Here is a 16,887-nt window from a genome sequence, read left to right on the forward strand (position 1 = left end):
CAGCTAGCTAGCTTTATTGTTTTTGTTACCTGCGTATCTTGTATTCTCATACATGGTGCTAAGGTAATGTACTGGCTAATTTTTTTAAATTCTTTTTATTAGCGGTACCTTTTCTATTTTCGTATTTTATTTTAACGAGCAGCCAGTTAACATTGTTTACATTGGGCGTCTTGGTAGTGTAGCGGTCTATTCCGTTGCCTACCAACATGGGGATTGCCGGTTCGAATCACTGTGTTACCTCCAGCTTGGTCGGGCGTCCCTACAGACACAATTGGCCGTGTCTGCGGGCAGGAAGCTGGATGTGGGTGTGTGTCCTGGTTGCTGCACTAGCGACTCCTCTGATTGGTCGGGGTGCCTGTTTGGGAGGGGGTACTGGGGGGAATAGCGTGATCCTCCCACGCACTACGTCCCCCTGAGGAAACTCTTCACTGTCAGGTGAAAAGAAGCGGCTGGCGACTCCACATGTATCGGAGGAGGCATGTGGTGGTCTGCAGCCCTCCCCGGATCAGCAGAGGGGGTTGAGCAACAACTGGGACAGCTCGGAGGAGTGGGGTAATTGGCCGGGTATAATTGGGGAGAAAAAAGGGTGAAAAAGCCACAAAAAAACAAAAACAAAAACAAAAAAACCCCCCACTGTTTACATTAAAGGTGCGTTGCATTAAATTCACGGCATTCTCTAGTAAATGGGGCATTAAGCTAAATCCATGATGGTTTGTGCCCAAGCATTTATAAGTTTAATACATTGTATAGCAAGCTAAAGTTACATTTAATGTTACAGTTAATGATAACTATTAAATTTCACAATATTAATATCCAATTCATAAATATGGCCAAAATAAACTTTTTTTATATAATATATATATATATTTCTTATATAATAAGAAATAAGAAAATGTGGAAAATGTTTAAAGGTAAACAGACATTTGGCAAACAGACAAAGACTGAGAACACTGGTCATGACGAGCATGCCCACTGAGAAGCAGCACATAGTTACTCAGGTGGTTCGGGCACTGGGCGAGTTCTCCATTATAGACCAAGCGCATGAGAGTACAACCCATGTGGTGTCTGGTGGCCATCAGCGTACTATTAATATTCTTCTGGGCATTGCCTTCGGATGCTGGATCCTCTCTTTTGAATGGGTGTTTCATTTAGATAATGTCACCAATTTAGTTTATTTTTGTGCAGTTGTAATGCAATGGGGCAGCACGGTGGCACAGTGGTTAGCGCGGTCACCTCACAGCAAGAAGGTCCTGGGTTCGAACCCTGGGGTAGTCCAACCTTGGGGGTCATCCCAGGTCGTCCTCTGTGTGAAGTCTGCATGTTCTCCCCATGTCTGCGTGGGTTTCCTCCAGGTGCTTCGGTTTCCTCCCACAGTCCAAAGACATGTAGGTCAGGTAAATCGGCCATACTAAATTGTCCCTAGGTGTGAATGTGTCAGCCCTGTGATGGACTGGTAACCTGTCCAAGGGTGTCTCCCCGTCTGCCACCCATTGACTGCTGGGATAGGCTCCAGCATCCCGCGACCCAAATTAGGATAATGGATAATGGTTTAAAGGTGTAATATTTCATTCTGTAATGGTAATTCATAGTCTTGTAAAAACAAGCTATTGGTAATACATGCTGTAAAATTATAGTTACTTCCATAATTCATGGTTTTATGCTACTGTGTTAAATAAGAAATAGAAATTAATGAGGTCTCATGTTAAGATATAAGAAAGCAAACATCTTAACTAATATTTTCTGTACTATACATATTTTGTGCATTTTTTTTTTTTGAACCTGGAATTAGCTTGGCTTCAAGCCACGCCTAAGCTTGATGGCGAGCCTGCCCAGTGAGAAACTCCATGCAGGGAACGTTTGGAACCAGTGTGGCCAAATGGTTTAGATTCCTTTCTTCAGAGCGACTGATCTGATCTTCGTCAGGATTTCAGGTAAGATAACACGTGGACACTTAATTTTCTACCTGGGTAGGTAAGTGATCACAATATCAGTAAAAGGAACACTGAAACTATTTTTTTCCAACAAAAGAACTAATACTCTTTAAACATTGAAGAAACAGGACCATTTAAGTACAAAACCAAGGGACAAAAGGATATATGTTTAAGGATAAATGTTGATATATGTTTCCGCTTCCAGTGTGGGAAGATGGCGGCGCGAACTCACATCTGTAGAGGCCTCACCCAGTGCCGTTCATGCAGTGTCTTTGTCCGTGTCTCGGTTTGTGTCTTCGTCTGATGGCTGGGAAAGCTGGCGCTGGATCGGCTTGGGGAGCTTGGTCTGCTGCATCCTGTAAGCTCGGGGACCGCAGCCCTGCCCGAAGAGGAAACACCGAGGGCAGTCTGACAGGACATGGAAGTGGGGCAGGCTAAGCTAACTGCTAGCCCATGCAGACCGGCAATTCCAATAACACCATGGGCGGTCTGGTGGCGGCCTCGCCTGGCATTGACTGTGTTTTTGGTGTCGTCGTGTGGAGTGCGAAGAGGTGTGTTGAAGGTGTCTGGCTGGGAGAGCTGGCGTTGGATTGGCTGGGGGAGCCTGGTCTGCTGCCTCCAGTGGGCCCAAGAACCATGGCCCTGCCTGGAGCTGCGCCCGAAGAGGAAACACCGAGGATGGTCTTACAGGACGCGGAAGCGGGGAAGGTTAAGCTAACTGCTAGCCGATGCAGATGGCAGTTCTGACAGTCATCCTGGCTGGCGTTCTCTCTCTTGGACAGTGAATTTTTTTTCTTTCTTTTTTTTTTTTTTTGATATGTTGGATATATGTTTTTGTAGGGTCTTTGTAGGGACGCCCCACTCATGAGCCTTTCTAACCTTGCTACTTCAGAACCTGGGTTTGAAGTGTAGTATCTCTAGTCAATTGGGAACAGAGGCGCTACAGCAGGATAAACAAAGCTGCACCTAATAACATTAATAATCGAACTGTTTAATTTAGGTGTTAGCACACCTATCAGAATTGACAGACAGTCAACACTAACAATTGTCAATAGTACTGTCAATGCTGGTTCTTTGGCTGGCACACCTAAATCAAATGGATCCATTATTAATTCTATTAGCTGCAGCTGGGTTTATCCTGCTATGCTAACATCACCGAGTACCAAAACCAGTATGCCATTTTTTTAATCTTTATATGGGTTATTAACCTGTAGATCTCAGCAAGCGCACTAAAATGGTCTGGGGTTCTGAGCTAGAGACTTGAGGAACTATACCTTCATCTCAATGAGGACATCAGAGGGAAGCAAGGCGCTGTGGGTGCAGTCTGGAGGACAGGAATTATCAGTCTCACTCCCCTGCTTTCCCCTGGGAATGGTGGGCCGCTCCTTTGTGGCGATTTCAACCTTAACCCCTTCTGCTTCCCCAACCTGTGGGGCCACCTGGGTTTCCAGAGTCTTCATCACACGATCATACCTGCTCTTCCATTCCCGCCTTATCAGGGCTGAGATTAGAGAAAGGACAGGAAAACAGACATGAGTTGTGTGTCCACTGAGGGAATCCTTCTCATAGAAGAGTTGATATCGCTCTTTTTCCTTGTCTCCTATTGAGAGGACCTGCTCTTGCCTGATCCTGACAGCATGGAGAAAACACTAACAAGATACAAGATTTCTATTTTCTTGTTATCTTGTATCTTGTTAGTTTTCCTTTACCACAGCATGAGTGTCTGTAATAAGACCCAATTTCCCCTCAGGGATGAATAAAGTCTTCTGATTCTGATTTGAGCTAATCACTGTAGAGCGAATCACCGTAAAAGTATGTTTTAGAGATGCACTGATTGCAATTTTCTTGGCCGTTTCCGATTTTTTTAAGAGACGTAACTGCCGATTCCGATTTTGGCCGATTCCATTTTTTTTTTCTAAATAACTACAATTGACCGTATACACAAACATTTTTGTAACTTTTCTTTAATGGAAATTTCAAAATTTTGTTCATAATAAAACACTGACTATTAAATAACTAAAATTTTGCCAAAACTGCACCACGTTACAGGAACTTCTCTCACTCTCACGCAAACAAATCTCAAAATAAAAAAGTGCTCCAAGTTACTGGACAGAGCTTTTTTTGTACAAATAAAATCCAACTGAAGATGAATTGCAATATATATCTCACTTCTAACATGTTTTACTTTCCCAAAGTAAACGATGGTTTTCGATGATATGTTTTAGCGTGTGTGTGGCTGTAACATTACCACCAGTACCACTGTGTGTGCGATGTGAAATATCATGCGGCGCATGCATGTAAATTTGACTGGCACAGAATCGGATTATCTGAGAATGACCAGCTGGTCACCAGTCATGGCCGATCAAGCTGAAAATCGCCCAATTCCGGTCACTGGCCGATTGATCGGTGCATCTCTAGTATGTTTGTTTTTTTGTAGAAGAGTGCTGTGATTTATAAAGCAGTGGAGCCACCAGCACTTCCCACATGTATCTCTACACACTTAACGGTTGAAAAATAAGTACTCTGTAAATACACAGAGTCAGTGTTGAAAGTACAAACAATTGTCCAAACACTACAACACTCCGTGTTAGAAAAATGCTTCTAAAACAAGACGGGTGAATGTGCCCTGCCAAGGCCGTCTTTTCCTCAGCTACCTGTGATGTTGGTGGACAGCCAGCTGCAGGCTTTCTCAGTAGCCAGACGCTTGGTGATGTTTTCAGATGTCGTCAAGACCTGTAGAGACAGAGAGAACTGAATTTGAAATAGATGGAGGAGATGCCAGATGGAGAAGACCTCATATGGGTGATTTTGCAATTTATGTCACATTATCAAATTGGTTTTTATAATGATAAAAAAAACAAAATATTTATAAAATAAATTTTTCAGAATAGACAAAATCACAAGCTGATTTACTAAATAGAATCAAAATCAAGAATTATTTTTAAGAATCAATGAGAATTAAAACAGCTATGTGTGTTGTACAGTGTTTTTTTTTTTTTTTTGACAAACATATTCGGGGGTCCAACTAAGAATACTTACAGCAGGAGAGGTCCCCTCTGGCAGCAGAATTCTTATGGCTTCTGGACTCTTCTCACTGCAGAATCTATGAACACAAAGAATGACACAATCAAAAGTAGGCACGAGACAAACAGCTAACAGGAGCTGAGAGGCAAAAGTGAAGAATAATATAAAGGAAATGGTTCAAAAACTAATTACTTATCAAAAGTCAACATACATTATTGCATCTTTTCCACACTCGGCCCCATGATTTACTCCTGAGCCTCAAAAAAGGAATGCTAGGGCACCAATTCAAAAAATCTGGGCTCACTTTTCATAAACTGGCTTTCCATGAAAAGGCTCTCGACATCAGAGTGCCAACTCCAGGTCTCCTAAAGAAGCACGGGCACATTTCTAATCCAGTTTCACTTACAGCAATCCTGGCAACTCAAAGTGGCTGTTTCCCACTATCAACCATCTCTAAAAGGAAACTTTGCTATTTTTCAACTTGATCTCAATAAATTGGTCCTCATGCTCACTGTAGGATGGCACCATTTTGGCACCGATTTTTTTGTCTGCTTTTGTAAATTCAGATAACATTCAAGACTGAAATGACATCCAAAATAATGATGTTGAAATTTCTCCCTAAAGCCTCAATGTTCATCACTAGCTGAAATTAAATTAAAACCTCCACATGTTCTCTAGACCCCATTGTCACTGTTTAGCTCAAGTGCATCTTGGCTCTTAATCACCCAAGTCATTAATCAATTCCTTCAAATCTCAAATCCCCTTTTTGTCTAAGGTGTGGGGAAAAACTGGTTTCCCAGCTTCATGACCACCTCGGACTCAACTGTGTCTTCATGAAGTTCCAGTCTCGTACACTGAATGCCCCTCCTAGCCAAAAGAAGGCACCAGACTCTGGCCCTTTTCAAAGCAGGACTTGAAGTATTTGTGTTCAGAAAGGCCTTTCTCTTGGTCTACGATAGTCTCACCCCCACTCGACTCCAATTGTTGTTTCTGGTTTCTTTGTCTATTGTAGCTCTGATACTTTTTGTTTTTATTTGTGTTGCGTTCTGTGCTTTTTTGCCGCTTTTAATTTGTAGCACTTTGCGATTTGCTCTTCCTGAAAAGTGTGTTACAAATACTGATAAAATCCATCCTTTCTGTATAAAAAAAAAAAAAAAACAATCCATAAAAAAAACAAACCAAAAAAAAACATGAAAACATCGCTGTGGTTTTATGGTCATTGCACGACAAAAGGACCATCCCGTCATCCATCCATTCAAGCATCCATCTTGTGACAGCAATTGGGGCATGTCATGTACTAACATTCTACTAAACCTACAGATTTACAAGGTGAAAAAGAGAATTTTAGCTGTGAAAACTATTTGGATAAACCTAGCTGTAAGCTGCTAAAGGAAGCCATTGTACCTGGTGGCTCTTGCCAGGGCTTCCATGCCTCCATCACACAGCTGAGCAGAGATGGAGTCATTGAGTTTGGCAGAGCTGGAGCCAGGCAATTCCAGCCCGTCTCTCAGCATTGTCTCTCCTCTCCCGACCAGCTCATTCACCAAAGTGGCCCTGTGAAAACATGTCACAGTTTACTTTGTGGAAAGTCATCCACATGGTCAAAATTTTGGGTTATAGTAACGTAAAGGTGGAAACAAGACACAAATGTAAACAAATGCATATTAGGCAGTAAATTCACATCAGCCACCACCCAAATGCTAGTTTAAATTTGAACTGTAGGTTTGTCAAATCCACCGGGCATTTAGGTAAGTAACCAACCATTATTTTGAGGTCTTTTTGAACTGCAAAGTCATTGAAGCTAGAGAAATATTCAAAATCAGTTAACTTTGAGAGACATGTTACACAAACTACAATCAATGGAAGCAAAAGCTATTTTCATTTCATTACACACACACACACACACACACACACACACACACACACACTGACTTCATATGCTTGACACAGTTGGATCCAATCCTCTCAGCGACAAACTCAACGGTGCGGCGCAAAGACGGGGGTTGGTTGTGAAAGAAGGCTTGCTCAAGTTGCATCTAAAATAATGATAATAATAAAAACATTTGTCACATTTGACTTTATAAATGCATTCTCACAAGTCAGGTTCTGATTTAATGCTCCCAATCAAATACAGGCAGAAAATTAGTTTTCAGTCCATGCTAACCTTCCATACTGACCTGTAGTTTCTGCTGTGACCTGTTTGTAGTCGGCATATCCCTGGGCTCAGCAGAGGTGGGGGTAATTTTGCGTATAATTCCTCCACTCTTGGCCGTGCTTCCAGACACAAAGGCCGCTAAGAGCTTTCTGAACTCATCTGCAAATTGGAAACGAGAGCAAAAGACAAAGAACACTACTATATATTTCAAATTTACAAATCGGCAGTTAGATAACTTGATGTTAAAATAAAAGCAATAGAGGAAAAAAAAATTGCAATTACAGGATTAAGATGATTGTTAAGTGGCCATAAAGAGAAATCTCTGGAGAGATATCTAGTAATAAACCAAAAGACAAGAGAGAGACACACAACACGGAAATATTCAGCTTGACCGATATGCAGACTGACGAGCAGGCAGACAGGTATTCTGTTAATTCCTAAAAGTGAACTTTTTAAAACATTTTAAAACGGTGTTTGGAAAACACTGAATGTAGGAACACAGTGCATTATTGTAGCATCCAATACCACCAGCAATAATGAACTCCCATGCCCAAATCCATTTCCACTCACCCAGAAATGGACAGCAAGTGTAGAGAAGCTGCTGGTCCACAAGGGGAATACAGTCCTGGGGGGGGGGAAAAGACATCTTGGTATGCTGGAAAAGCAATCACAAAAATTTGGCAGAGAAATGTCATAGGGCTGACCCTAATGCGTCAAAGCCTTTGATCGTTGCCATGGTAACCGATGGCAAAATCAGTGTAACCCCTTGTTGACAGCTATGGCTACTATTTCAATTTTCCTTAAACAGCATCCTGAGTTCTCAGCGCCTGGTGGTGAGTTGGCTGAATGTAAATGATAAAACTTAGAATAATAGAACGTTCAGGACAACAATAATAAAGAAATAACATTTATTCTCTGGTAGGCTATTGTTGTTCTTATAACTTTCCTCCTCTCGATATGTATCAGAATCAAACAATCAAATCCCTCTTATGTTATCACATCAACATACTATCAAAAAGGAATAACCCTCTGGAATTGCAAACCAAGTACTAGAATACAGAATTGAAAAGCTATCAAATATATGAAGTGAACACCTTACTAGATAACCTTGACCCAATAATGAATTTGTAACATCAGACAAAGTCCTGAATAAAAGTCTCCAAATAAACATTTCAACTCAGAGCAATAGTGAACTATATTACCAAGCACTGGGATTTCTAAACGGGCTTCCCTTCTGAACATGAGGAAGTATGGTGAATACCCAGTAGCCTCATTCGGAGTACAACTGTACGCATGTACAAGATGTGCAATGTGTTGACTCCATTTGGACTTTTGACTGGGCTCAAGAGTTCCTAGCATGTTTAAAAGTGTTCTGTTGAATCTCTCAGGTTGAGGATCACCTTGTGGGTGGTAGGGTGAAGTCCTTGATTTCCTCACTCCCAACATGGTCAACAACTCTTTCACTAGCTGGCTCTCAAAGTCCCTACCTTGATCTGAATGTATGCGTGTTGGTAAGCCATAATGAATGAAGTATTTCTCCCACAGAGTTCTTGCAACCATATGGCTTTCTGATCCTTGGTAGGAAACGCCTGCGCATAATGTGTGAAGTGGTCAGTTATCACCAACACGTTCCACACATTGCGGGAATCTGGTTCAATGGAAAGGAAATCAATGCTCACGAGATCCATGGGTCCTGAACTGTGGATATGTGAAAGTGGTGCCGCTCTCTGTGGCAGAGTCTTTCTCTTAATGCAGCGTTCACACATCTTACAGTATGTCTCTATATCTAGCTTCATACGGGGCCAGAAAAATCCGTCACAAACTAGTGCATACGTCTTGTCAAACCCTAGTTGTCCATTGCTATCATGCAGCAAATTCAGAACAATTTTGTGAAATTGCTTGAGAAGCACAAGCTATCGCCGTCAACACTGACCCGACTGTCTAACTGTTCTGTATAGCAGACCCTGCTTAATGGACAGTTATAAGGCTTCTGTGGCTCTGCAAACACTAACACAGGTGCCTTGGTAGGCCTGTTCATGAAATCTCGAAAAGCATGTTCACAATGCTCACTCCATTGAGACCCAAAGGGTTCAGAAGGCTTGTAGTAAGTCTTGTCTGGTAGAGTTGCAGTCCGACACCCTTTGGATCGGGAGCAGGGAGGATACCCTTGAAGAAGTTCATGGAGGGGATGGCAGAGTTTGGAGAAATCCTTAACAAAACGGCAATAGTAACCACAGAATACTAGGAAGGATCTGAGCGCTGTCAGTTTGGAGTCTTGGCCAAAAGACTACAGCCTCAGTTTGGAGTCTTGGCCAAAAGACTACAGCCTCAATCTTGGATGGGTCTGTCACTATTCCATCCTTGACACAACGTGTCCAACGTAGGTGACAGAAGTCCTGCCAAACTGACACTTGTCAAGCGATAGTTTCAAACCTTCTTCTCTTAACCGGTCAAGAACTTTGAGCAGCTGCTCCTCATGTTCTTTGAGGGTTTGTCCAAACACAATTAAGTCATCCAGATACACTAACACTTCCAGAAAGTTCATGTCGCCGACTGTACATTCCATGACTCTCTGGAAAGTGGCAGGTGCTCCTGAAATTCCTTGGGGCATGCGCTCGAATTGGTAAAAGCCCAGTGGACAAATAAAATTGGTCTTTTCTTTGTCTGACTCGCTCGTGGGTATCTGATAGTACCTGCTCCTCAGATCAAAAACAGTGAACCATTTACTCCCAGACAGTGAAGAGCATCTTCTATTCTTGGGACGGTGTACTGGTCTGGTACTGTTCAAAGGTTAAGGGTTCGGTAGTCCACACACATTTGTACCTTCCCTGATTTCTTGCATATGACTACGATTGGCGATGCATAGGGACTTCGCGATAAAGAGATGATGCTATGGTGTTGGAGACCCTGCAAGTGTTAGCGCACATCCTCAAAGTCAGCAGGCGGTAAGCAATGTGACCTCTCTTGAAAGGGCCTGGCATCTTTTAGTCTCATTTCATGCTTTGTGCTCTTAGAACAGCCGACATCCCACTCATGGAGAAAGAAGACCTCTTTCCTCTCCATCATTCTCTCACAAAGATGCCTTTTTGTCTCCTATGGCATAAGAGAGGTCCCAAAATCAAAAGATGCAGGGGTCACCTCGACTGCAGCCTCAGCGGCATGCTGTGGCATCGCCGGGGGCACAGGGGCTACAGGAAAAATGTGGGCTAGCATAGTCCCATGTTTCAAGAAAACGTCTCTTGATGACATGTTCTTGACAGTCACAGTAATGCGCCTACAGGAAACGACTGATGCAGGATGAACCTCAGGCCTGACCAGCAGCTTGTCGGGGGGAAGAAGTGCCTTCAGGCTGATCTACAAGTGCTAGCTGGTCTGTGAACTCACCAGGAAACTTGGGGAGGCCAGTGACTTTAAACACCTGTCCTGGCTGCAAGGTAATCAGCTTGTGTTGGGCAAACCGCACGGTCCTGTGCTGAATTGTTGCGAGTTGAGTTTTGGTCAGTTAACTGTTAATTTGTTCGTTTGCTTTGTTCATTCTTCCCGTTTTACATGTAGCTAAACCCTGTAAATAAACCATTTTTATTATATGGAAACAGTTCTGAGTCTGCCTCCTACATTTTAGCCACTCAGGCCAGGCTTCCCCACATGTCGTCAGAATAATTTGCCAGTGTCATCTGATTTTATGATGTTGATCTGTCCTCATCCACAATAATGACATCCGATGCTCACATGAATATTCCAAGCCAAAAAAAAGAAAAAAAAGAAAGGTATTCGGGTCAGCCCTACTAAATAACCAGAACACAGTAAGGACATTTGAAAAATGCTAATATTTTACTTACAAGCCCCTGAGTACTAGTGCTGCCATCCTCTATTTTAGCAACATCAGTGAAATCACTGGTGAAGAAAATGTCCTCAGGAATCACTGGGATCTGGATTACATTGGGTAAGACATGTTAGATAAAACCTTAACGATCCCTCTGGGCATATTGAACTGATTGCAGCAACAGATAACCCGATATTAGAGAACTGTCTAGATACAGAACAAAATATATAAGATAAACAGATTCAAATTACTTGTAGAGGCTACCAGCAGAGAGAACCAAAGGGAGTTAGAAGGCTGAATGGAATACAAAAGATTATGCAGATCTACAGATTATTCATACAGCTTGTTTAGTATTAGAACACAAATTATAGTGTTTTGACTCAGTGTTCTCACTATATGCTACATACCCAAGCATTTAGGCTTAAGAAATACAAAATATCATCAGAACTCACCTGGAAGAGCCAACCCAATACAGCCACCAGTAACAGCTTGTTCAGGTAACACATTTCTCCATTTCTGCCCAGTACCAGTCCCCTAAAAGAAGCACACAACATATCAAACATACCATTCAGAGTCAGTCAAAAACAGATTAAATATATATAACATGGGTGTATGTGTGTGTATGAGACTTGGTGCCCACTTACCAGTGTTTTGTTTTAGAACTGTTTTTAGTGAAGTCATTTTTGTAACTTTCCATCCATTATCCAAATTGCTTATCCTGCTCTAAGGGTTGTGGGGATGCTGGAGCCTATCCCAGCAGTCATTGGGCGGCAGGCAGGGAGACACCCTGAACAGGCCACCAGGCCATCACAGGGCCACTGATGATTAAAATTCTCATGGTGCACAAAGCAAATTGCCACCATCATATTCGATATGGCCACATTATAACCACCTGCCTAATATGCTGTTGGTCCTCTGTGTGCCGACCAAACAATGCCGATCCGCCGAGGCATGGACTCTACAAGACCCCAGACGGTGTCCTGTGGTATCTGGCACCACAAAATTAGCACCAGATCCTTCAAGTGCTGTAGGTTGTGAAGTGGAACTGCCATGGATCGGACTTGTTGGTCCAGCACATCCCACAGATGCCCAATCAGATTGAGATCTGGTGAATTTGGAGGCCAGGGCAACACCTTATCACCATCCTGAAACATGCTCTCGCATTCTCAATGCTGGCTCTGCTGTTAAATTTTGTGATGCTTTTAACTCATCATTCTTTATATCCTCTATATCCCCCCTCAATCTAGATGCACTGTTAAATTCATTCAATGATCAGTGCCTATCCATCCTTAACCAAATTGCACCGTTTAAAACTAGGAAACAAAAACTAAATAACCTCCCCTGGCTGAATGATCACACTCCTGCCCTTAAAAGACTGTAGAAAATCACAACGACAATGGAAGGTCAACAAGTCTGAATTAGCACATAACACCCTTAAAAAACAAATATTTACCAGAAGGCAGTTAAGGATGCAAGATCAGTGTACTTCTCTGAACTGATATCAAGAAATAACAAATCTAAAGTTCTCTTTAGGATAATTAATTCTGTTATTAATAGTCCCTCTACTTCTTCTTTGAACCTGATGTTGAGTTGTCTGAAAAATTTCTCACTCATTTTGTAAAGAAGGTGGAGAATATCAGGTCCTAAATCCAGCCTGGCCCTTTTTATTTTATTTATGTTTTATTTAACCAGAAGGACCTCGTTGAGATTACAAACCTCTTTTTCAAGGGAGACCTGGCTAAGATAGGCAGCAGCATTTGTTCCATTCCCCATGTTAAATCTGCCTGTTTTACCCAGTTCTAACCAGATACAACTTCAGTGTTAGAGAATACAGTCTCCAAAATGAACTCCTTCCTGCATCTTAGCTGTATTCCCACTAAGCTGCTCAAGGATGTATTTTCAACTGTTAGCCCTGTTATTCTGCAAAATTCGTAATAATTCTCTGGCCTCTAGTTCTTTTCCAGACAGTTTTAAGTAATGCTGCACGATTTGGTGAAAAAGTCATGTTGCGATTATTGTGGACAATATCGCGATTTGCGATATAATAAACAAATTTATACATATACAAATAATACAAATTTGTCGTGTTGCCAGCGACTTTCATTTTGCGTGTTTTACACAGTACCTCTTTCTGCTCAATATCGCCGAGCTTGAATCCAAAATATCGCTATTTAACAGAGGTCACTTTTTTTTTCTTTTTTGCCATCAGTTAATCAGCGTTAACCTGCTCGTTGTCATCGGGATCTATTTTTTCCTTCTTTCTAGTCTGCACTCAGCACACCAGTTAGTCATATGACCCTAGACTGCACACACTTCACTACCTAAACAGAGACTGATTGGTCATCTCTTAATTATGGGCATAGACATGCAGACTGCACACAAACAGATGTTCACACATGCACATATTATTCTTTAATTAAATCGCAGCCTTTTGCAGTTATATAATTGCACAGGCTGACATTGCAATTGCGATTAATCGTGCAGCACTAGTTTTAAGCATGCCATTGTTTACCCATTGCTGAAGAAACCTAATTTAGATCCCCTGTCCGTAAGTAACTACAGACTAATCTACATATTCTCTTTTTTATCTAAGGTTTTGGAGAGAGTAATTTCATCTCAATTGATTTTTTTTTATTAACACTAATAGTGTTTTGAACAGTTTCCAGTCTGGTTGCACTTCATATTACCGAGACAGCTCTAGTTAAGGTCACTAATGACCTACTGCTGGCTGCAGACAGAGGTGACTGCTCGATTTCAGTAATTTTAGACTTAAGTGCTCCCTGTGACACAGTCAATCACAGCATCCTCTTACATCACTTAGAGACTTGGGTTGGCATCAAGGGCTATTCGGCTCTTAGTTTATTATGCTTTGACCTCACCAATAGAACTTTTTCTGTTGTTCTGGGTAACTCTACTTCCTCGATGGCTCAGTTAAGTTGTAGTGTCCCTCAAGGCTCGGTTCTTGGCCCCCTTCTGTTTTCGATATACATGCTGCCCCTTGGCCAGGTCATTCAAAATCACGATGTGTTTTACCAATTTGATGCTGACGACACTCAGTTATACATGCCACTAAAACCCACAGATCCTAGCACCCTAGCAAATCTCTCTGACATTAAATCCTGGCTGTCCAAAAAATTTCTTAAATTTAATGATAAGTCTGAGGTTATTCTGTTCGGTCCCCCAAATTCCAGCAGCCCTTTTGGTACTAATCTTGGTGGTCTGTCCGGTAGTCTTAAGCATGCTGCTAGGAATCTTGGGGTAATATTCGATGCTAACCTCGGTTCTGATAATCAAATCAAACATACTGTTTAGTCATGCTGTCTCCAGCTCAAGCTAATCTCCAAAATTAGGTCATTTTTATCAATTGCCGATCTGCAAAAAGTTGCACATGCTTTTATCTATTATCGGCATGACTATTGCAACGCACTTTACTCGGGTATCAGCAAGGGCTCCTTCCACCGTCTGCAGTTGGTACAAAACGCTGCTGCTCAGCTCATTACTGGGACAAAGAGGCATGACTATATCACTCTTGTGCTTGCCTCCCTACACTGGCTCCCTGTTATATTTCATATTGATTTTAAAATTTTACTGCTCACTTTTAAGGCCTTAAATGGTCTTGCTCCTACATACATTTGTGATTTACTGACCTGGTATACACCCTCTCAACCATTAAGATCCGCAGATGGAGCCCTGCTGGTTATTCCCAGGTCTCGGGTTTGTCACAAAATGTGATCGGGCTTTTGCTGTTAGAGCCCTCACAGTATGGAACTCTCTTCCTATTGAACTAAGACAAACCAAGTCTCTAGCTTCTTTTACATCTCATCTTAAAACGTTTCTTTTTGTAAAAGCTTTTACAAATGTTTGATATTTGTTTTTATTTATTCATACTGTTTTTATTTTTACGCTTACTTATTTGGTCTTATTCTTGTTTTTGCCTTGTAGTGTGATCCTCCCACATGCTACGTCCCCCTGGCAAAACTCCTCACTGTAAGGTGAAAAGGAGCAGCTGGCGACTCCACATGTATTGGAGGAGGCATGTGGTAGTCTGCAGCCCTCCCCGGATTGGCAGAGGGGGTGGAGCAATGACCAGGACAGCTCAGAAGAGTGGGGTAATTGGCCGGATACAATCGGGGTGAAAAAAAAAAAGATTAGTAGAAGCATGACAGAAAAGCTGTGCATGCAAATGACTTGACAGGCCATAGGACTGCACTGCCCTGCCCAATCACATAGAGCTCCCCTGATTGGTTGAACCCACTGGCAGGACAGAGATCCTGAATATAGACACAGGGTTAAACACAGAGGGTTGTTTTTCTCTTGGACCATTTGAACTGCTTATACCTACAAGAGCAGTATGAAATTTTTCACAGACAACACTGAAATAAAGTTGTCCACCCCAGCTTTAACTAGCTTAGCATTTCAGCATTTGACACTGTCCTGCTCTGTGATACATTGCGGCATCATTTTTTCCGTACCTGTATTTTGACAATTCCACCTTTTGGTAATTACATTTAGGGTTAGAATTTGGGTTTAGAGTTAAGGTTAGATAATGGTAAATGGATGGCATCTATATGTATAGCACTTTTTTCCAAATCGCTTTACAATTAATGCCTCACATATGCTGCACATACATATTGATACACCGATGGCTGTGTAATACAAGGTAACAACCAGCTCATCGGGGATTAGGTTTCTTGAACGAGGACACCGACATTTTTTGCAAGGAAGAGCTGAGGATTGAACCAGCGACCCTCCAATTTCGAGATGACTTGCTCTACCTCTTGAGCCACTGCCACCCCATTTAGACAGTGGTTATGTTTATGGTTAGTGTTAGGGTTAGGTTAAGATTGTCATTGTGTTGAACAAGGCAATGAATCATGTAATTTGTCAGAATACAGGTGGGGGGAAAAATGCATTCTAATCAAGTTGAAACCAATGCAGAAGTGCTTCAAGTTTTATTTCCACCATAGCCACAAGGTGGCTGGCTCCAAAAAACTTCTGGTCCTATGTAAATCAATTACAAGGGAAAGGTGCTTCACAAAATCAATGTTGGGGCAACTAAGAAATTTTCTGAAAAAAATGTCAATGAAATATGAGTTTTGTACAACAGCCAAACTAAGGCATGCTCATGAACCTGTTTTGGAGGGAAGGGTTATGGAAGGGAAAGAGGAGGCAGAGCACGGAGTGGTGTGAATTTTTTGGGGGATGTTTTGTCAAAATTGCTCACTTCTTCAAAGTTGCCTACCCCAGGTTTAATGTATTCTCTAACAAGATGTATTTTCTAAACAATGAGTGATGTTCCAAGAGATGATCCATGTTCTATCCTGCAGGTTTTAAATTCTAAACATCAGTTCCATTGGGATTCAAAGTTAAAACATACATACGAAACCCTGAGAAAGGTGGGCTTGACTTTTGAAAACCTCCTCACAATACATTTTAAATCTAATTTACACCATGTATGGGTAGGAAAGAAAAGCAGAACCTGTATAGTAGCAGCAGTGTGCCCAGTAGAGTCCTATAGCAGGGCAGCAGGGGTCCAGTGAAGTCCAGCATGGAGAGAAACTCCACCAACCAGGGCACCGTCAGGATGGTGCGTCTTCTTTGTATGCAGTTACAAAGCACAGTGCAAACATCCAGCACTGGAGCACTCTGTGTGAGCCAGAGAGAGAGTTAGGGTAATATTTTGAATGAAGAAAAAAAAACAAAACAAAAAAACACTGTAATAGATATATGTTATCCCTTCTCATCTGTAGCTGATATAATCAAACCAACTCATTTAAATTATGCAACAGTAAAAACTAAAAATATTGGCCTGACCTGATCTGATATGGTAGCTATAATTTGAAACATTTTGATTTATCATATTAAGTGCTCCTCAATATACTACACAAATCTGAGTGCCAAGGAGCTTAAACAGCCATCTTGTGTGTCAAGCAGGTGAACAACTAAAAGAAGTA

The 16,887-nt window shown here is 41.8% G+C and overlaps 1 protein-coding gene across 2 annotated transcripts in view; it reads right to left on the bottom strand.

The window, feature by feature from the left end:
* Nucleotides 1–16,887, bottom strand: part of cdan1 (codanin 1) — a 35,748-nt gene that overhangs the window by 6,522 nt on the left and 12,339 nt on the right. The window contains exons 14-23 of one of the 2 annotated variants that reach the window (XM_056295857.1): nucleotides 16,413–16,579; nucleotides 11,386–11,467; nucleotides 10,950–11,039; nucleotides 7,681–7,735; nucleotides 7,133–7,269; nucleotides 6,888–6,991; nucleotides 6,360–6,509; nucleotides 4,971–5,034; nucleotides 4,586–4,664; nucleotides 3,206–3,432 (exon numbers count right to left, since the gene is read on the bottom strand). In XM_056295857.1, the coding sequence (XP_056151832.1) occupies nucleotides 3,206–3,432; nucleotides 4,586–4,664; nucleotides 4,971–5,034; nucleotides 6,360–6,509; nucleotides 6,888–6,991; nucleotides 7,133–7,269; nucleotides 7,681–7,735; nucleotides 10,950–11,039; nucleotides 11,386–11,467; nucleotides 16,413–16,579 (1,155 nt within the window). Of the gene's footprint in view, nucleotides 1–3,205; nucleotides 3,433–4,585; nucleotides 4,665–4,970; nucleotides 5,035–6,359; nucleotides 6,510–6,887; nucleotides 6,992–7,132; nucleotides 7,270–7,680; nucleotides 7,766–10,949; nucleotides 11,040–11,385; nucleotides 11,468–16,412; nucleotides 16,580–16,887 lie in introns of both variants that reach the window. The other variant, XM_056295856.1, reaches the window with a different exon arrangement.

The sequence above is a fragment of the Lampris incognitus genome, chromosome 16 (genome assembly GCF_029633865.1).
Source record: "Lampris incognitus isolate fLamInc1 chromosome 16, fLamInc1.hap2, whole genome shotgun sequence".
Taxonomy (NCBI): Eukaryota; Metazoa; Chordata; class Actinopteri; order Lampriformes; family Lampridae; genus Lampris; species Lampris incognitus.